Source organism: Sylvia atricapilla, chromosome 9, assembly GCF_009819655.1.
Source record: "Sylvia atricapilla isolate bSylAtr1 chromosome 9, bSylAtr1.pri, whole genome shotgun sequence".
In the NCBI taxonomy this organism is placed as follows: domain Eukaryota; kingdom Metazoa; phylum Chordata; class Aves; order Passeriformes; family Sylviidae; genus Sylvia; species Sylvia atricapilla.
The window spans coordinates 22,794,798-22,817,167 of record NC_089148.1 but is presented as its reverse complement, the minus strand read 5'-3'; the positions used below and the strand labels follow the sequence as shown (position 1 = coordinate 22,817,167).

General features: G+C 40.1%; 1 protein-coding gene across 1 annotated transcript in view; it reads left to right on the top strand.

Moving 5' to 3' along the window:
- Positions 1–12,569: 12,569 nt before the first annotated feature.
- DPYD (dihydropyrimidine dehydrogenase) overlaps positions 12,570–22,370 on the top strand; it is a 335,518-nt gene continuing 325,717 nt past the window's right edge. The window contains exon 1 of the mRNA XM_066325254.1: positions 12,570–12,657. Within this exon, the coding sequence (XP_066181351.1) occupies positions 12,619–12,657 (39 nt within the window). The 5' untranslated portion in view covers positions 12,570–12,618. The remainder of the gene's footprint in view (positions 12,658–22,370) is intronic.

Genomic DNA, 22,370 nt, shown 5'->3' with positions numbered 1-22,370 from the left:
AGGTGAGCAGGAATAGGTAGGAGGTTTTTTCCGGTGTGAGGAGAGGATCTTTTTAATCAGTTCTTTAGTTTCTGCTGAAATCTGACTGCTTTAGAGAACCGCATTCTAGAAGTATGTTTTACAACTGATTTGAAGAGTTTGGGATTTCACTTTTTATTATCTTTCCTGATACCTTTGCTTAGAGTGTGGTAATGGTTGTTCTACACTGTGTATAATGTACAGGTCATAGAAAAAAATTCCCCCCTCACTTCACTAGTATTTGCACTATATCTTTTGATATCTTTTGAGGAACTAGAAAAAGTCACCAGCTCTGCTATCTAACATTATCCTTTTATGCTTATGCTTGTTGTCACTGTTTTTCTCTTCTTTAATTGATAACAATTAGGATTTGTATCTGCAAGTCGCTCTGATTAATCTGTATTTTGACTTCATTTTTTTTTTTTTTTTTTTTTTTTGCCTCCTCATGTTGGGTCAAGTTCAGAAATATGATTTGCACTGAATTTTTCAGAGACAGGCAGCCTTCTGAGCTGCTTAACTTCACATCCTAAGCAGTTTAAATTTTTCATTACCCTTTTAACTAAAGAGAAGACTAGTTTACTCTTTTTTGAATATGTAATAATAAGGAACATGTCAAAGCATGCAAATAATAAGGAAGAAAGTCCTACAGATGCTCGAATTCCTATGCCTTTAGCAGCAGTTTAGCACATATTATTGTAGTTCCCTATGGAACAAAAAAAAAGTTAATAGCATGTTACACTATATGAGTCTCAGGCCCTCATGTAGCAGTCAAGCTAGCGAGAGATGAAATGTAATACAGATTAGAGTAACTTGATAGGAAAGAAATACTTCTTAATGCTCACCCACTGAAGTGGGGAAAGAAAAAACATTTTCCACTATGAGTATATTTCTTTCTTTCCTTGTTTACCCGGAAATTGTGGAACCACCTGCAATAAGCGAGGTGTAAAGAACCTTTTCGTCTCTTGCATTGTGTTTGAATAATTTCATTATGCTCAAAGCATCTTTATCAGAAGGATGTTTGGTTAAGAGTTTTGTTTTTCTTTCTTTCTTTTGTCTTTCTTTTTAAAATTTTCCAGTCCTCTGGCTTTTCTCCAAGCAGGAGAATGATTCTCATAGCAGATGTAGTCCATCCCTTAAGACTCAGGATCAATCAGACAGAAGGTGATTGTTCTCCTTAACATCCTAAGATTTACTTTGGTTTAAAAGTCAGCTTTGTGTCCTGCAGACCCATAATTTACTAAAATAAATACTGCAGCCATACTCTGCTTGAAAATTAACAAAATCTAGCTTGACTTTCTACTCAAAGATACAGTTTATCACACAAGAGTAAGAAAACAAAAGGCTCCTGATGCTATGACAGAGTTCAAAAGTTCCATATGGAACATGGGCAAGTGAGTAAAGAGAATGAAGAACAGGTGGTAGAATGGAGGGAAGGGGAGGAGATGGAAAAACAGGGAGAAGGTATAGTAAAGGCAAAAGTTTAAGACTAAAGAAGCACATGCGGCCCCTGGAGTGTGCTTGGGGCGCTTCAAAAACGTGATGAATAAACCCCTAACTCTACTGTGCTGTGTGTATTGATAACAGAAGTGGTATCTGTATTGCAGAAATTTCAGGTGCTCATTTACTCCAGTAGGAATTGAAGTGTTATGTACTAATGCTTGGCTCAAATAGACTCATTTTGAGTACTTTTTCTCTTCTCTTTGTATTTGATATGGTAGAACAGCAACCAGAAATTTAGTTGGCAGCCTCTAGGCTGTGGTGGTGTAGTAAAACAGCCCTAACAGAGTTGAGAATCTGGACCTAGATGTTCCCTTAAAATGGGACATGAAAGGTCTGGTTTACCTTTTAAGTTGGCAATAGTTAATTGAGAAATATTTTAATCAATACTTCATGTGATTTAAACCTGATGCAACCAAGTAGCCTGTCTCTGAGAAACTTTCCAACAGGGGTTTGCAATCTCCCTAGGACTCAATGGTATTTTGATGAATAATATTTCTAGCAGGCTAATTTTCTTGCTAATTATCATCAAACACCTAGACAGACATTCTGCGGTAGTAGATATGCTTCGAAAAAAACTGAATTCCCTTCAATCATGGGCAAAAGGAAATTACAAATTCATATATAAAGTGATATAAAGATTTTTAAATCTTAAAGTAGTGTTTCATTACAATATCTTGGTGCTAAAAGATACAACATCTTATAGTTGATAGATAAAACACCCCCCCCCAACTGATTTTGAAATCAAAAGTCACAATCCTGGATAAGAGTCCTAAAATTTATATTAAAAATTAAATTAGGTTGTAGCAATTTTAAACGGCAAACTGTGTTTTCCTCCAACCAAATGTGTTCTGACTAAAGGGATTCTATGCATTTTTGGTCTTGTTGAGTGCTTTATTTCCACTTTAAAAGGAAAAATAAATCCTACAATACAGCTTACCAAAATTCATAGATCTATAAAAACTTTTGGCACGTAAGTCCCAAGTGCATTCTTCCAAAATACTTTGAGGTTACACTTAGTCATAAATGTTTCTAGTCTACTTAATTTCATTCCGTGCAAGTAGTATGAGATGGAGGAACAGATTTAAAAGGAAAATTCATACTGGAAGAAACAAAAGCAGATATGTCTTTCTCTGCCGTAGTCTGTCTGCATCCTTCCAAATCCATCCTGCTGATACCAAGGCGCATCCCTCACAAGATCACAACCTACATCTGTAGAGAGTAGTACTTGCTCGGTGGCACCTTACTCAAGTGGTGCAAAATCATATCGGAGGAAACTTGTGTTCCCATGGCTTTATTAGGAGCAGGGAGGAGCTTACCTTTCCATGGCTGGCATGTATCTGCAAAGCACATAACCCACACTCAGAGCTGGCAGTTAGAGGATACGATGGGAGAGCCGCAAACAAGCATACACCAAACAGATGGGCCAGCCAGGCTGTTACAACGGGCTTCAACTGCAACTCTGGCTGGCTCTGTGTGTGGGAGCTCCTCAGTCAGGCTGTACTGACTTTGGTATTTACAATACCTTTGCTTGTAGGATTATGATTAATTTCTTCTGTGATTGAGAAAAAAAGATGAAAAACAACAAAAAAAGGTCTTTTAAATCCTATGATATTCTGCTCCTTTCAGGCTTATAACAAATATCCAGTGACATAGGTTCTCTCTGCAATAAGTGTGAAATTACAAGTATGCATATGTATATGATCTCATTGTCAGTATTTGACAAGCTTAAAAAAAATGGTTTGGCTATAGAAGCCACTGATGTAGGTGTTATGAGACATATGGGAAGGGTCTTTCAAATATTTGGAGTGCTTGAAGCAGGAATTTGCTGTGTGGGCTAAAAGGACTATATCTGTGGCCCAGCCAGGTGGAGATCACACTTTCCTGGTTGGCTGCTGTGGCAGTAGTCCACCTAAGCATTCTGCAGGAATGTAGAAAGCAGCATAGCTAAAAGTTGCCATAGCAATAGATTATTGTGCTGTTAGAGTAAAATCTTGGATATGTACGTACTGCAATTAAAGTGATAATTGGTTTGAATTTTTGGGAAGGAGCTCTACTGGACATAATCTTAAAAAAAAAAAAAAAAAAAAAAAAAAAAAAAAAAAAAAAAAAAATTCTATCAAAACTAATCAACCAGAAGGGAAAAAAAGGCCAAAGAACATAAGACCTTTATTGATTTGTGTAAGAAGTGGGCAGTTTCACAGCACCATGATTTGTTAATTTTTTTGTTGTTAAAGGCTAAATTTTTGCGAAGTAAATGACATCCAGCATAATACAGTACTTCTTTTGTCAGATATATATTTCAGTTTCTGTGAAAATCGTTGTTTTGCAGTGTGAGACTTATATGCAATACACAGTAAAAACACACAAATTTAAGCATGAGATTAGGTAATGTAATTTTGTTTTATTTGGTGGGGGAAGATTTTTTTAAATCTTGATGTGTGTTCTGTAGCAGAAGTAATTTTCAGTGGAAATAAGATGCCCTACATTGATGGATAATGTTTGTTGTAAAGGGTTAATTTCCAAAAGGAATCTGGTTTAGCTCAGATTTTTTTTTTAATCAAATTGATTCTGCTTGATTTGATGTAGTGATCTAATATGACCTTGATTAAATTAGAGAGGAAATGATGATGCAGACTCTTTGTCCTATTGACAATTGCTACCTTAGGCTAGGATAGCAGTGAATTAACGTCTTGCCCATATTTTGCAGGGACCTTGGCCAGGAATTAAATTTTTCTATTCACTTTGACCTTGCTAAGAAGGCAATAACTGTTGCTGATTGTGAAGTTAGCCCATTTCACTGGTTCAGAAATAGCTTCGGGAACTTGCTCAAAACTGTCCAAGAGAGATGACTGTCTTGCTATCTTGCCATCAGCCTAGTAGCTCAGCAAGGACATAGGGAGGTACCAGAAGTCATTTATATTATTTGAGCATCAGTTCTCCAGTCAACAGCTGAGATTGTGGAAGGTCTTTATACATCATCTCACATCAGCAGTTGGGGGCTACAGCTACATCTGAGATGATAAGTGGAAATTTGCTTTCTTCTATGCAGTGTAAAGGTTCTGGGTAAAAATCATCTATATAGTAAGGTAGGGAAGAGATTTTCTTGAACTGTCCCATGGAAAACCTGGTTAAGCGTTCATTTCTTTTGCCCTATTTGATGGAAGCTAAAGAGCAAAAGATGTGCTGTTTAGTGCTTTGGGGACTTCTATTTAATTTCCATCCCAAGTACAATGTTACTTTACAGCAAAATTTTATTAAATGTAAAGCAATATAGAACTTTGTTCTCCAACAGTATTTCATTTCTTAGCCTAAACATTACCTAAAAATTACCAGTGTCTGTTAGTGTTGATGGCTATTAAATACTACTATAAAGTTCAAGTTATAATTGAGGTTTGTTGCACTGAGCACTGTAAAGACCTGTAAAAGACAGGCCTCTATTAGGAAATGATTTTCAATACATAGTCTTTTAACTATGTTTAAATCTTGCAATAGAAGCAATACATTTCACTGTGTGTATGGCCACAACTGCTGAAGTTACAGGACAGTAAATTAATCTTTTTCCATGTAAATGGAACTTTGTAGGAAGCAACTTGCAGGCCTGTAAAGAGTACAGTTAAAAATGTGCAGAGTCCTGTTAATGTTTATGTACAGCACTGGTGGAGGGAGGAAAGGTTTCTTGTTTTAATGGCAATCCAGTATGTACTGAAGTCAACATGGAAAGAAAGAATGTTGATTTTTGTGTACTATAATACCTAAATGGGAAGATGTCTAAGGATATAAAATTAATGTGTTTTAATAGCTAAGAAATTAATGTAACTTGTAAATAATCATTTCTAAGCACTAAATGATGTACTGCCTCTTTATTCTTGTTTTGCCATCTCTGTTAAAATGAAGATTTCTCTGGCAGACCTGCCTACCATGCTCAGTTATGATGAGACAAGCATGCAGCTCCTAGTATTTGCTATGGTTTTTCTTTTGTAGTTCTTTCATTACCGCTTTAATAATAAGTTTTCAAATGACTGGCAGATTTTTTGGTTGGTCACAGTTGGAGGTGTTCTAAAGGTACTGACCTAGCCTAAATCTGCTGCTGTTGGTCAGTGGGCATTACCAAGAAAGACTGGCGTCACATGAAAAGAGGAGACTTCCTCAACCCTTAGTGTGGAGAGATTTACTTGATTCTTAGTGATTAATTCGTCTGTCAGTACCCCAGGAAAGCTGAGACCCTCGTGCCTGACCAGCCTGTCTGTGGCCCATTTGAGGAATCCTTCTCTGAGCAATCCTGCTGGGTTGGAGGGTGGTTCAACTGACTTAGGGAAACACCAGCAGTGTAAGAGAGAACTCTCAGGTCTTTCCCTTCATTTGAGTATATGACCCGCTGCCAGCAACTGCCAGTGTCCACAAGGGATTCACACTAACAGTTTACAGAATAATGCTATTAATATAAAATTGTGATAGGTTAAGGTTAGAAGGGTGTCAGTGATAATGTCTGACTGCAAAACTATACTTGGAGGAATAAAATGTTCAGCATGGACAGAGTATGATTCTTACCCATTAGGCATTCAATGGGGGAGAAGACTGGGTCAGCCCTTGACTGATCCCAGCAGTTGTGATGGAGTCTTCCCCAACTTCTCCACCATTCTTGACTTACTTTTATACCATTTCTTTGTGTTTAGGAGGTGACTGTAGTCAGTAACATACCTTTGTTACTGATTGGTGTGAAATTTTCTTACTTCCCTTTTAAAGACACAGTCAAAGAGAATACAGAGCACGTGTCCAGTAAGGGGTGGGAACTTTGGGCTGGAAAAGTATATTGACATTATTATTATTAGGCTTTAATGGTGCAAGTTCATCTAAGAAGAGGGATTTAAGCACAGTTGCTGGCTCAGCAGTGGGACATTCCCCTATCTCCCCTGGCTGACAGTGGTATGTGGTTTATCAGCTGAAAAGCACCATCGAGTTCCCCTCCCTGAAAGTATTTCCACAGAGCCTGGCCATGGCGTCTTGTGTCTGTTTCATCCTCCATTCCATCCCTGTTAGCAGGTGATGGGGAATCATCATGGAATAGGTTTCAGATCATGCCAACCACTTTCCATCCAGGGAGTAGCAAGTGTGATTTACCCTATAATTTCCCTACCGTTATAACTCCTTTTAAGATGCTAATATAAGTCCCTAGTTTCCTCTAACTGTACCCCACCTCCCCCACCCAGTTACCTGTCCACAGGGTCCCCAGACATTTTCCAAAGCTGGGATTTCAGCCATGAGAGAAAAGAATGTACTGCAGAAACAAAGGACTAATTGCAATTTTTTTATAAGAACATTGAATTACTATCACTTACTGTATTTTTGTAGAAAAATGCAACCTCTTTGTTCCTTTTTGAACTACTAAATTTAGAATGATACAAACACACAGTTTGTGTCAAGGATGTTACCCTGGTGGCAGTTTTTCTTAAAAAATAGTAATTTAAAAAAGGGAGCAATAGCCATTTTGTTTGTCAAATGTTTGTTTTATGAGGCATTTGGAAAGCTATCAAATTTGAAATGAGTTATGCTGCAATATAGAGATCAATAGTTAAAAACTAGTATTATTTTGTAAATAATTCAAGAGGCTGGTTTGTTCCATGTTAGTATCTCTGACAAGCAACAAAGCTACATGATCCCTTAAAATAAATAAATCTCCTGATGCTGGGATGAATTAATGCCAATAGTTCAGTGAATATGTCAATGGTGTCTGTTTTGGAGGCTGAGATCAGATCTTCCTCTGAGTTTATTGCACGATTCCCTTTGGAACTGCAAGCACAGAAACAGTTAATTTTGCATGGTTATAAGATAAACAGTAACTCACCATCTTTAACCTTTACCTGAATGAAGAAATACTTGCTGTTGCCAGAAGTCAGCTAAGTAGTAAACCCATTCTATAACAGCTTGGCACTCTGACTTCTTGAGACTCCAGTGCCTTCTCTGTGCAGGGGAGGGAAGGCTGGAAGGTCAGTTAACACTGCGTCCAGCCAGTTGACATTTACAGGACACCTGCATGAGCCTAGTATCATTTTTGCTACTCCACTGCTGCACAATGAAATGGCTCCAAACCAGGTCTCACTCAAAGGGCAGACCTTACCCTTGTCAGAAACGTGCTGCCACAGGGAATGTAGAAGATGCAAAAAATACCTTGTATTGAGCCTCAGTGCAAATGGTCTTTTTCTTCAAAATAGAACTTTTCTCTATTCTCACCCTAGAGATGTGTATGTCTGGAATGCAGCACCCTCTGCTTCTAACACCTCAAGCTTAAAGATGAATGTGACATCCTTTCCACCACAACTATGAGATGTCTCAGAGGCAGCTAAGGGATTTCAAAATTTCAAATATTATAATGCGTGGTTTTTTTTTTTGTTTTGTTTTGTTTTTTGTTTTTTTTTTTTTTTTAGAAATGATAATTTTGTTGGATGTAACTGAGTGGTTGCTCAGAATCTCTAAAATTAAGTCAAACATATTCTTCCTATAAAGTACTTACAGCTTTCTCTCCCTCATGCTTAGTGGTCCAAAATCCTGTCTTAATCTGAGCTCTGTAATTGTTTGTATCCAATCTTGATAAATGTGTACACTTTTTAGCTTATAAATATTCAGATTTCTTGACTATTCACTTACCTAAGGTCCAGTGATATGAGAAGGCCCTGAAAATAAATTTGGGCACATACAGAGAAAAGATTCTCAGAGCAGTAAAAACTCAGTATATCAATTTAGCAATTCTCAGGCTTAGTAATAAATATAGAATTTGTCTACAGATGTCATCACTGGAGACTGGAGGGAGGAAAAATGGCCAGATTTTTCCATCCCCTAAAATATCCTAATGAAACATTTGGTGGAATTTAAATAGGAAAAAATATGTCGCGCCAGGAACAAGTTTTACTTTTTAGTATTATTTTTTTAATTGCATGATAGAGGTTATCATAAGATGTTTGTGGTGTGAAAATACGTGGGTTCATTTTTATTAATTCTTTCCCCCCAGGCTGATCATGTTGAAACTTGTGGTCCTTGCTGCATCTTAAAAATTATTAAGCACTTTATGAGACAAGCTTTTGTTTACGCTGATACAGATGGCTGGAATAAATTAGTGGACTCACGAAAGAACAGCTCATTTGTAGTTTTAAATGCATTTGGGCCCACATGGTGGCCATTTTGTTACTTATTTATTTGTGCTTTACAGTTCCATGCCCAAAGGCTATGTCTGACTAATGGTCAGAGCTTCCTCCTAACAGCATTTATAATTATGTGTATCTCGCACCTAAAGAGCATTGGTACTCCTGCACTGTGCCATACCCTGGGTGATCCTGTGTAGCTGCCCCCTCTCAGGAGCACTGAGCACTGAAGAGTAAATCCAGATGCAAATATTAGAAAGAAAGATTAGACATTAGATTAGAAAGGCAGTGCACGTCTTTGCTACTGTGAATGTTTTAAGTTGAGCATTTTCCCTAAATTGGTGAAGAAATGCACGAAGTTGTAATTACATACTGCAACATCAGTGCTGCTATTTGGGAGAGGTAGTCAGAGCAAGCTTCCCTAAATTATGTCGAATTCAAGTCCTTCTGTATTGGATTAAGATGGATGAGGACAAACACAGTTACACTATGGCTTGTCACTTACGCACCTTTCAGAAATAGTACAGTAAAACCTCTCTCTTTCATACTTAAACTTTTTCATGTGTACACACTTCTTTCCTCCTTGACACCAGTATAGTGAAGACATGCAACACAAATCTCCTCATGCTGATGAACCTGACACTGGAATCAGCAGCACTACTTTCAGCTTTAACAGTGATTTACCTTGTCCTGTAAAAGTCACCACCTCTTCTACTATGACACCTAGTGTAAAGGAAAAAAAAAAAAAACCAACCTGAGAAGCTGTTGTGAGCCTTCAGAAGCAGCTTGTTTGTTTTGTGGCATTTACTGGATATATCACCTTTACTTTGAATTCGGTTGAGCCAAACTAAGAGGGCAAAAGCAGCAAATAACTGAAATACAAATCTTAGCACTGTCGTAAGTGGTAAGAAGGTAAAAGAGCAACTTGGGCTCACTTCAGGCTTTCCCAAATCCCACAAATCTGACAGGTGAACTTGCTTAAGCGGAATGAGCAATCCAGATAGCTAAATCAGGATTCAGATTTTGGGAGATGCTAGCTGTGAGACTGTAACTATCACATTTTATCATATGCAACGGGTGAGGGACCTGATCCTGGAATAAAAACAGCATGGGATTGAAGAGTGCCCACTGAGTTCAAGGTACAACTACACAGAAAATTAAAGCCTGGAATGTCTTTCTCTCTAGTACTTGAACTGATGTGAATCAGGGGCAGTTTTGATGAAAAGTGCGGAGCTGCTTTTACCACGTATCAGTACATGGAGACCTCTAGGCTCTCTAATACATCACTGACAGAATTTGAATGCTGAACTTTCAGAGTTTACAGTTTACCCTTTAAACTTGGCGATTAACTACTGCAATGGCTGGAGGAGGAATCCTTTGGTTTAGATTACAGGTTGTGTTCCTGGAACCGTTTGAAATTGAAGGACGTGGCTTTTCCCACCGTCTGCAGCCCTGCCCTCCTTTGCCCTCCCAGTGAGGCAACCATTCCCAGCACAAGGCTGTAGCTGCTGTGGTAGCAGTGAGCGCCTGGAGCTTTTCTGAGAAAGTTCACATGCAATTATTTCTTTGGCATGTGAGCAAACTTTACCTGAAGAGCACCAGGAACAAAAGGTTAATGGCAATCTTTTGAAAGCCTATAACTCAACCAAGCCTCAACAGCATTTCATGTCAGAAGTGAAAGTTAAGTCTTTAGTATCCCTGCTCTGTTTCTGCTGCTTTAAAAATCCTGCTGGCAGGAGAAAAAAATTAAAATCAGAGGCTTAGCACTTAATGAAAAAAGCCCAAACTATGGGCTGTGTAACACCTCCTCTTAAAATTTCTTACAACTTCTGCTGTAGAAAAGATTAAATACTTGTGTCCTGATGCATGTTTTGCATGTCCCCCTCCTTTTGTCCGTTTCTTTCCTGGAGCAAAGTTTAGCTGTAACCATGCTTAGTGATGATAAAAGCACTATTTGCTGTAGCTGAGAATCTGGGGTTCAGATGGGTGATCCACAGAAGGCCAGCTCTCCCAAACTGCTGGGAAAAGCTTACAAACAGCAGCAGGCTGGTACAGACTGGCTGATAGTTGCCATGCTTTAATACTGTCTTTTACTGATAGTTGATTCTATCAAAAATCCTACAGGTGTCAGGTTCATTTGAGTTGCTAGATTACATGGAGGTAACCAAGAATTTCCAACTTGCAACAAAGCAGAAGATGTGTATAATGGGGAGTGCCTGCTGCTAGTCTCTTCTGTGAAAATGCCCCTTTAGAACAAATGGAGGCAAATTCTAAGTGGTTGGTTATAAAGCAGTTTATTATTTCATGTACATGGAAATGTGACAATGACTTGCACCTAGTGTACTTGCATAGTAAATATAGTGCTGTAGGTCAGGAGCAAACACAACTAGAAAACTCCCCAGCTAGCATCAGACCACTGAACTGTTCAGCAATGTCAGTATTAGTGAAATGAAGCAATGAAGGAGATCCTGCTTCTGATTTTCCTGCCAACACTTCAGCTGCTTTGCATGGGTGATTGTAATCAGTAAGAATTGTTATGCAATAGTGCTGAAGCAGAGTCTTGAGAAAATATAGCTCTCACTTGAGACACAAAAGACCACAACCTTATTTCTTCACATCTTAAAAGGGGAAAAAAATACCTCACCACTGGGCATCTCTGAAGTGCTCATTTACGGAGACGGAAAGAAATAAAATTATTACAGATTTTACAGGTAAAGAAAAATTTCCATGCTATTCTGTGAGAGGCATTATCTCTGGAGATATGAAAGGAAAAGGCAAACCTATTCTCTACTGCACCCAAAGGGTTATCAGTGTCCAGAAGCTACTTACAGTTTTCTAGGCTTCTTGTAAAGTAAATAGGAGTGGGAAGTCCTTTTTAATTTTTATTTATTTATTTTTAATCGTGTACTAAAGAGGGGAGAATAAAAGCTAGCTGGATAAAATGAGGGCTCCAAAGAGAATGAAGACCAGAGCTGGAGTGTGTTTTAAGAGGGGAAGGAAGAACCCAAGAAGTTGCCTGACATTGCACATTGGAAAAAATCAAAGACTAGTTTTAAACTCCTCTGTGTTTGTGAAATAGGGATAAAAGTGATCCTATTTTGAGGAATCATAGAGGTGGCCAAATGAAATTGCACTCTAGAAACAGATGCTACAGTGTTTGGTTGTCTGGTCGGTTTCTTCGGTTGGTTTGGGCGTCGTTATTGCTTCTGGAAAGGAAGAATACTTGCTTTCGTTTTAGGCCTGTTGCAGTGGGACTGTTTGTTTCCGTAATACCGTAAATATTGTGTTTCTAGTGTTAAACAATTGCAGCGTTGGGTAGGCAGTGCCCTGACCTTCGCGCACCACTCCCACCTTCTGGATGGCTTCTGCGGGGGGAGTAGCCCAAGTGGGTGGGAAGTCGCTGTCCCAGTGGGGAGAAGGGTGAAGGTTCAGGGCCAGCGGGGGCCGGTTCTGCTGGGAAGGTGCAACCCCGGGACGGGTCCTCCCCTCTTTGCGGGCAGGAGGGTGACCCCGAGCGCAGCAGGGCTGTCTGCAGCCGTGGCGTGTAGGCTGCTCCTGTGGCATTGTCACGAGTGGATAAACACAGCCAGGGTGACGTTCGACCCTCCCCGCTCAGTTTCTCGTCCACCACCGGGAAATGGGAGGGACGGGGGCGCAGGAGGCCGGGTGCACACGTGCGGCGAGGCACAGGGACCGTGCGGAGGGGGCAGCGGCGGGGCGCTGTGCGGGGAGTCCCCGAGCAGCGCTGCCGAGCCGGTCCGCGCCGCTCGGTGGCCGCTGCCGCCCGCCGCGGGCCGGGAGCGGGGCCGGGAACGCCGCCGTCCCGCGGGACACGGCCCCGGCCCGGCGCGGGGGGCGCCCGCCCACCTGGGCGTTGCTGCCCGGGCTGCCGGCTCCGCCTCTTCCCGCTCTCCGCTCCCTTCCACTCCGGGACTGCGGGGAGCCGGGGGAAGGCGGTGCGGACACCATGGCTCGTGTGCTGAGCCGGGACCCGGTGGACATTGAGGTACCCACTCGCCCTGCCGGGACGTGCGGCTGTCGCTAGCGGGGAGGGAGCTGCGCCCGGCGGCGCCGGCGCCCGGTAAAGTTTGGCGGCGTTGGGAAGTGCCTCGCCGCTGCCCGCCGGCGGTGCCCGGAGCCTCGTCCCGCCGCCCCGGGCCGTGCCGAGCGGCCGCGGGCAGCCCCGGCCCCTTTCCCTTGCGGGCAGCGGCTGCCGGGGCAGCGCCGGACGCTCCGCTCCAGCCGTGCCCCTGCCCCTTCCCCGCCGCGGGGAGCGCGGCCGGCGCCCGGCCGAGGGGCATGAGGGGGTGGCGCCCGGCACCTCCCCTCTCCTCGCTTCTCCTGTCACTCCCCGGCGAGCTCGAGGGCAGGATGTGACCGGGCCCCGTCGTCCTGGTGAGGTCGGGCTCCCGGCTTCAGGGCAGGGCTGCTCGGGGGCCGTGACCTGACGAGCCCTGGACGGTCTCAGGGTGCGCGGCCTCGGGCTCAGCGTCCCGCAGCTGCCTATGGGCCAGCGGAGCTGTGCGGGACCCAGCGCGTCTCTGTCCCGCCTCACGGACTGCAGCCAGTCTCCTCGGAGCAAAACAGTTGCGTGGAAGGCTGAGCAGGAGGGCAGGAGTGGTGCCCTTGCTGCAAGTGTCTTTCTCACCCGTGGCACTTAGGGTTTTTGCATGACATTCCTTGCTGCAGGTCAGAGTGCTGGAAGTAGGGTCCGGACCTGGCCTTGGGAAGGCGGAGCTGAGGTGGATTTTGACCAAGGCTGGTGCAGTGGCTCACGTGCTGGTGGTAGCCAGGTTGCAAGGTTGGACTTCAAGGCTGCATTTTCCCACCTTTCACAGAACCTGACATTTGGCTGTAAACTTCAGCTCTTTATGAAGAGTCTAGTAAAGCAAAAGCAATGATAAATGGACTTGTGGTCGATAGTCTTATTCTAGCCTAACACAACTTTTTCTTGTGGAATACCTTAAAGTGTAAAATATTAAGTTGAGGTTGGGCTATTGCAACTCATTGAGGCCCCGACACAAATATGCACAGCAAAAACTTGAACACATTTCTAGGTCAGTAGTGGCTGAATTTTGTCATTAGTTCTTGTATTGAGGTTTTATGTCCAGTCCATTTCCTAGCTGAGCTGCTGTTGAAACCATGACTAATGTCCAGAAATGGTCTTAGAGATATCCTGATAAAACTGAAACATGGAATAGATGAGAAGAATGAACTATCACAGAAGTCTTCCTGTCAATTAGGGAGACACTGTGGTATGAAATCAGCACTGTCTGTTTTTTACCAGCTCAGTGTTTTCAGAGCAGTCAGTCTTGGATTTTTCTTCAAGTGTTAAAGTTCATTTTTCTATGGCAGAGGTTTGATTGTAGTTGTTCAGGTTTTTGAGTACTTTCTTTACATTTTTAATGCAAAATATTTCTTGTATTGTTTTGTATTTTTAGATGCTTATGACACAGACTCAAAGAACAATGTTATGGTAGGATCTTGTGTTGGTAATAGTACACAGTACTACATGATTTAGGAGATGAGTTGATGGATTTTGAAAAGGCTAGTGTTAGCTTTATTCTGAGGTTTCAGATGGAAACTTTGGTCAGTATCTTTCTGTATTCTTGTTTTCAGCAGTCATTTAAACTAGCAAGGAAATAAACTTGTAGTCTCCTTCTCACCAAATGTACTTCTAACAAATATACTGTCCTTCCCCCATCTGTTTGAATAAATTTAGTTGTTGTATGGTTTGTCTCCCAGATGAATATATCAATAATTACTGATAATCTAATTGCAGCATTGCAGCCCTGTGTGGATTTTGTTGGTTTGGATTTTTTTTTTTTCCCTGCATAGAACTTTATTTTTTTGAGGGAGGAAGTCCTGCATTTTCAAAAACTGTATTTTATCTTTGATTTAGGTACAGTGCTTATTAGCTAATCCTGTCATTGTAGATAAATATTCTCAGTAATGTTTGTTGAGTGGAGGAGTCTATCAACATGAGTACTGGCAGCACAACTTGAATGTTTTGGTCACTTTCTTGGCTACAGTTTACAAACTGAACCCATGGTTTAATGAAACTCATCTCAATGGTTAGTATCTCAAATTCGAGTTCATATAATAAAATATTAAAAATTATCTCTGAAGTCTTGGTGCTACTTTACAATGTATTTAAATAGTTAAGGCTGGATAAAAAGACATGTCATTGGTTAAAGAAAAGACAAAAATCTGTGCTAGAAGTAGCTAAAATCACTGGTGGTTCGCCAAGTTATTTGACAAAAGAAAAATTCCAGGAAACTGTCCCTGAGGAATCTTGTCCCCCTTGCTTGGCTTAGCCAGCAGCTTCAGTCTCTGGACCTAACTAAAGAAGATGAATAAATTATATAGATAGTTGTTCTCCTAAATCCTGCTTTCCAAATTGTGGAAGACTAGGTGTGTTGTGATTTAAATATATGCTTTTCTCAATTTTATTTTTTTAACACCAAAACAAAAATAACACCCAAAATACCAAAACAACTCTCTTCTCCAACTACTGGCAACTCCACAGAGCCCAAACGCTGACTTTTTTGGAATGAAGTCAACTATCAAAGTGTACTTCTAATATTCCTTTGACACTGATACTCTAAGGGAAAGCAAAGAAATCTTGTTTAAAAATAGCTGCATGTGAAAGTACTTACCTTGGATTTATGGTATAAGGACTTGTCTTGGATTTTTTTTTTTATCTCTATAAATCTTTACAAGAATTTTTGAAATCTACACTATGAGGGCAGCATTCCCTTTCTAACTTGTAATGTGAAACCGTTAAATGTGCTTTTAAGCTCCAGAGAATGTTTGCAGGCTTCATGTAAACTTCCGAATAATACTCTGGGAAAGAAAATCTTCCATTCTTTTGCCTTCTCTTTTGTTTCACCTGATTCCTGACTATCACTGTGTGTAAACCATATATAATTACATCTATTGCAATCTTCGGGATTCTTTGAAGAATTAAAGTTGTCAAATCAAGTAGTCAGAAATTAATGAATTGCAAAATGGTTAAGTGTCGAATAGAATATTGAATGACATTTTTTAGCATTGTTCTCTGCGTGCTGTGTTTTCCTGACTGCATTCCAGTGTTGCTCTGCAGTCTCCCGTCTTTTCACTCGGTGATGTTTGGGTAGTGGATACTTTCCGCCTCGTTGCCACCCAGATTACATTTGGGGAGAGGTGTAGGTCTCCCACCCTTCCTTGATCCGGTGTTCTCTGCAGCAGAGTGGAGACGCTTTGCCACACTTGTTGCAAACCTGAAACATTGACGGACAAGTAAAACCAGCCCCCCCTCAACACAGCCTAGTATGAAACAGTGTTATGTTCTTACAGCAGGTAGGCAGTTTGCTGTGGCACTTCACAGATCTGTCCTTCCTTCTGAATCATGTGTTGCATATGTTAAAAGGGGAGTTGTGTGTTTATGAGCCCTGCTAGACCAGCAGCTGGGTACCTAGAATGCTGTCACAGCTGTTTCCACCCCAGCACTGATGCTTGACTTGTGAGAATAAAATGGAAGGTGTGAAGGGCTAGAGCCATGCCCGAAGTTGCAATCGGGGAATTGTCTGAGAATTATCAGAGTAAATTTGTATCACTTTAACTTATATTGTAATGAATACGGTCACTATAACTATGTTATACTTTCTCTTCACTTAGCTTCAGAAGGTATAAATGGCTCTTAAATCACATAATTTTATTTTAAAAGTTATATAATTCATCCATGTGTTTCTTTGGTGTTACTTCAGGGTTCACAGGAATGTTTCTAAAGGGCCAGACTTATGCCCATTGGGTGCTGACCTTAGTGAGAACACAAGAGGTTCCAGGAGTTCTTCAATGCTCAGCAGGCAGCATGTTTGTTGATTCTGAGTTCCTTCAGCAGCAAGTTCTACACTGCTGTCTGAAGGCCCTCATGAATGTGGGATGAGGTTATGGGCTGTTTGAGCAGCTCACCACGGATGGTACTGACAGCACCTCAAGGGCTGTAGCTGGTTCCAGAGTGAGCCAGGAGAACAGAGTCCCTTGTGCCATGCTTCCTGTTGCATGGAAGGGGCACTTGGAAGTGCTCCTAAGCCTTGAGAAAGCATTATTGTACAGCCTGCAAATTCCATAATGTTCTATGTAGCAGGTTTGATAGCGGTGGCAGTTCTTCATTGCCTAGGAAATACTTTATATATATATATGTGGCTGTTACCAAGCATGGGCTAAGACAGCAAGGTAGGCAAGTTTCACTTGTCAGATTTACTGTCTCCAAATGGACAAGAACAGTGGAAAAACTGCAAATGTAAAGGTATGTCTGAGAGCTAGGCTTGGTGTGCTCACAGTGGGAGGCAGGACAGAGATTGAAAAATAAAGAATACTGTAAAAAACAGGAAACCTCCAGCAAGATAGCAGGGGACACTACAAATCAGCATGGCTACACAAAGTTGTTAGGCAAAGGTTATGTGAATAAGTAACTGAAGGTAGCTTTCTTTGATCTAGGCTAAACTTTTATTTTTAAAAGCCCCAGTTATTAGTGTGTCTCTCTGTTGTAGATACCTGTTAGTTTTTTGAAGTTCCCTAATGGAGCTTTAATATGTAGAATGTTTTTATGCTACTGCTTTGTAGCTTGTTGTGATGATCAGATGGCTGTTCCAGATTGATGGCTGTGTCTTCCTAGGGTCATTTGACAAGCAGGCAGTGAAAAAAACAAAACTTCCTATTTGCCGTTTTTGCTTATGAATTTCTCAAGCCTTTTCATTGTTTTAGTGGTTTTATTGTAATAAACTCTTAGCTGAGTGGAACAGCAATTATAGCATGATTGCTTAGACCTCGTGGAAGATTATAGACCACAATTATCATGTCTGTCTTGGAGAATTGAACAATGATGTACTCATCAGGTTAAAATTTGATCTGGCAAGTGGGAAAGAAAGTCTTCTGTAGGAAACATTTTATCTTTTCATGTTTTATATGCAAATGCTGTTGATACTCAACAAATTATGTATGGTCTTGCCTCTACTGCCGATAGTCTGCCAGATTGTAGCAGTCAAGCCCTCCAAAACAATTATGTTGTGAAAAAATAATCGACTTGTGCTTTTAATTTTTCTTCAACCTTTGAGTTTTAGTGTTGCTTATGAGCTAAACTCCCATCCTTAGAATTTTATTCTTTTTATGAGGTCTTTCACTTAAGAACTGCTATTCCCACCCTTCTTATGGCTGAGACTTATGAGCAGTCATTGCAGTTAGCAACTCTGAAAACAAGAAGGAACTGAAACTCATTTTCTTCTAGTTACAGAAGTGAATTTCATAATGATTTTATGTTGTAGACCAGACTGGAATTTTACTCTTTCCTCTGTTTAGTGTCACATCTTTTAAGAACATGTAACTACATCCTGATATAGGAAGCTGCTACCGATAAGACAGGATTTTGCTGATCACCTGTGACAAGAGTGCACCACTGTAGGGCAGGCATTTGAGACACATTTGAAGAGATGCAGTTTTAGCAGCAGGGCAGGACTTGCCCAGTTTTCAATGCAGCCCAGAGGGGTGTGGCTGTGTCTGATGGACTGGGATTTGCTTGGACCCAAAATTTCTTAGTGCTCTCCATCCTACTGGCCAGTGTACATGCGTGGTGCAGTTTGTGCTACCCAAAGACACAAGCTGCTGCTTCTCTAATTAGCACTTACAAAAAATATACTGTCCATCCTATCCTATACCATTTTTCCAGTGTCAGTAAAATGATCCAGGGAACACAAAAGTAGCTAGCACAGGGTTGGGAACACACTTCTAGGTAAAATATTGAGAAAAGCTGAAATTCCTGGTGGCTGCAGACAAGCTGGATTGAATATGTCCTGTTTGTTCTGGCTATGCTAACCCTTTGACAGCACTGAGTTCAAATCAAAAACTGCTTTCTTTCCCTCCCTGGTTGCCTGGCAACCTCCCTCCTCTTATTAGCATATGATTTCTATTCCTTTTTTTATTTCATCAGTACAGTGTTACACACTCTGCTCCCTGCCCTGTGCTGTCGCCTTTGAGAAGAGCAGGATTTGTGCCTGTATATGAGACTTCGGCAAGTATGTGATTTGGCAAAGAAATCAAACATTTGGGATTAGGAACCTTTGGCCATAAATGCCTTATCAGAAGCACAGAGGGTGGTGTTTGTGTGGGCATGTTTTTCAAAGTCTTTTCATTTTCATTTGCTGTCATTTTTATACTAAGGGCAGGATTCTTGCAAATCAGCACAGCATAAATCTCTGGCATCTCTACATGTGCAGAGCATCAGTTTGTGAAACGTGCCAACAGAGATTAGCTACACAGATCTTGGGGGGCATTTTGTCCTCTTGGTCTTTATGCAGTTCCATAATGCAATATGCAATGCCATAATTCAAAATATAAATTTAAAAAAAAAAGTCATGTATATCCAGGTCAAATTGTGGTTGGGGAAGAAAGCAGCTAAAGAAGTAAGTGGGAGGATTGAACTTAATTCTCCAGTTCTCTCTTCATAATAATGCTTTTTAGAAATAAGAACATTTTGTCTTTCAATTGGCCAGGTGTATTTCTTTATGAAATAACAGGTGATTCAGACTGGGTCTGTAGTTTAAACTTTAAATTGCTTTTTTTCCTGTTCATAGACTCTTACAACTATAATAAATACCCCAATATTTTTTGCTATTGCATATGGCAAAGAACATAAAATTACTTTCAAGTAGGAGTAGAAAAAAACAACAGTAAAAACAAAATTTAGAAGACACAGTGAGGAGGAAATGACAAAGGATGTAAGTTTGAAGAGTGTTTATATTAAGATCTGTAAAGGAGTTTTTTCTTAATATTATCCAAATCTTAAATCACAAATGAAGTAATCTACTTTTCCAACATCTGTGTTCTCTTATGCTGTGGTCTGAGTTTGGTAGTTTCTCTTCTTTCCTCTGTCAAAATACTTAGACCTTCCTGTGAAACATCTGAGTTCTTACCATGGTCATAGAGACCTCCCTAAGCTAATGTGGAATTTTAAGTGATTTTAGGTCCTGCAGAGGCTTCACTATTTGAATTAAGAGTAAGCCCACTATAAAAGTATTTTGTTTTTAATAACTTCCAGTAGTTAAATATATTGTTTCAGAAAGCATTCTCAGTTTGATGAATATTAATGTGTGTGATATTGGTATTTAATTTGTAGATTTAAAGTGATAAACACAATGAAGTCCTTGAAATGCCAAACCTTTCATCTCTGCTCAAGCCAAGGTTCAGTTTTATTTTCAGTGTGACATTTGCTGCCTGAAGTGTTACAAGTGACTTGACCTTAAAATTACATTTATTTTAGTTCATTGAAATGGTTGGCCTTTCCAGTTCAACTTGACATCAACAGTGCAAATGGGAGAAGGTAGACATACTTGCCTGTGACTCTATTTGAAAGCAAATTAAAAAGATATCTAGGTGATGAATCTAAATATTTCCATTTAGATGGGATGCTAGTCATCAGTTAAAGGCAATCATGGTGCGTTCTGACATTTTAATTTCAGGTTCAAAACCAATTATATATGTAATTAAGGAGCAAAGTGTCCAGGCAGCCAACCTGTCTGATTTATGTTTCTTCTTGGTGTGTGTGGGTTTTTTTTGGTGTTTGTTTTTTTTGTTTGTTTGTTTGTTTTTGTTTTTTTGGTTTTTTTTTTTTTTTTTTTATAGAGGTACCTGTGCTCACCACTTTGAGACTGTAGAAGGTGGAAAAATTGAAAGTTTGATGTTAGCTAATGTGTTCTTCCTAAGAACACTCTTCTTTCAAGTATTAGTCACACACTCTATGTCGGTAGGTTTATATTTATCATGGAGATTGGACTCCGTGCTGTTAGCAGAGAGCTTGTTGTGGTGCCTAGTTTATTTATTAATATATTACTGCATGTTTGCTGTGGTTATTTGTGTGATTTTGTTCATTGTGTTCTGAGAAGCCTTCTTTAAATTGGAACATCCCTTGGAATGAACTGTCCTGTCTGTGTTTTTCTCAGTCAAGAAAATGTTTGGCCAATGTGGAGAGAACGAAGCAGGCTGCTGTGTAGGAGATGCATGTCTCCTAAGACAGGGATGTTTTGTTGTGCTGTGCACTCTGTGCAGGGCTGTCTGCCCAGCCTTGAGAGGGCTCCTTGTGCTGCCCAACTTCATATCTGTCAGTCGATTAAGGAATGAGAATATTGTCTCTGAAGGGAGCCCTTTGCACTCTTGCAATGAAAGGACAGAAGGCAGGACGAGCTCCTGAGAGACGAAAAAAGTGCTGATCAATATGTGGAGGGATCTACAGGGAAGGAGAAATAAAATATGCACTGTAAGCAAGCTGTTGCTGGGTTTAATAATCGCAGCATTTTCCTGTCCAACCATTGCACTGTTAGCATCTCTACTAGCATCTTGCTCATTATAAAATGCTTGGGTTTTCACTGATTGTGAAGGGCATTCTATGAAACCCAACTCTATTCTGCTCTTAACAATAAGCTGACTACCCTTACATCCAGGCATGTCTAGCATCCATGCAAAATTCCAGAATTCGTTTATGAAGTAGGTAGAATTGTTAGAATAAGTTATTAAAAACGTAGAACCCATAATGGGAGTAAAGAAGATTGGAAGTATAAAGAGAAGTTTTACACCTGGAAGTTATTATAGTTATTTAGATTGAGCGAGAATAATAACCAATTGTTTTCTAAGATGTATGACACATTTATGAAAAACCTTGAAGGATAAATGGATCTTTTTAGTATGCTACTTCCACAAAGGACTCTATGAATAAAATAATAGTGAGAGAACTCTCAGTGGATGCTGAATACTGCTAATTGATGAAATTATTACTTATTACACTGCAACTGAACTCTGCTTAGAAACACTATTTTCGGTATGATTTTTTGAAAATGACAGCTGAAATGTAAGAGGCTTTGTATTGAAAGTGAATAGTGATAATTTCTTGATATCATTGAAATGAAGGATATTTCAATGACAGTTAAAACTGAAAAAAGTGTTTTTTCTTAAGTGTACAGATCATGGACTATGACTATGAAAATAAAATAAACTTTTCTAAAATCAATAAAGTAGACTTAATGTGGATTTATGAGGCATTTAAAAAATAACTTGAAGTATTCTATTTATAATAAAGCAGTCAATTATTTGTGTCAGCAGTTTCATATTATGGCACATTTTAAGGTTAAAAATTAGGTTTGTGAGATAGAGTGTAGCCATCTTATTAAGGAAAACTCTTAATTCTAAATTAAATCAGTATTGAAGAATACTGCTGATTTACTGCTGAGGGCAAAAATGGGAATGACTACCAGATTTTCCTTGGTTTTCTATTGATGAAATTAGAGCCTGCTGTCCTTGGTTGTGTCTAGTTAGGTCTGTGTACTAACTCTTATGGATTGTTATCAGTAATTGGTGTGAGTATCTGTGCTCAAAAGATAACGTGTGGTGTAACATTTTGGAATATAATTACAGGTGAATATGAGTTCTAATTTTAGCCTTAACAAATCTGTTCATCAGTGCTAAGATGAAATTCTCTGTTAATTTCAACAGACTTAAGAATCAGAGGGACAAAGTAGCCTTGTGCAAATTCATGCACATGCTTGTGTGTGGATGTGTGTGTATGCTACTGGAACACAAAATAGGAGATTAGAGGTGCTTCCCAGGCTTATTCTGCTTCCATTTTAAAGTTGTGTTTGTTATTGCCCTTTTTTCACTTCCAATTGAAAATGCAAAGTTTGAAAGATTTTAGTA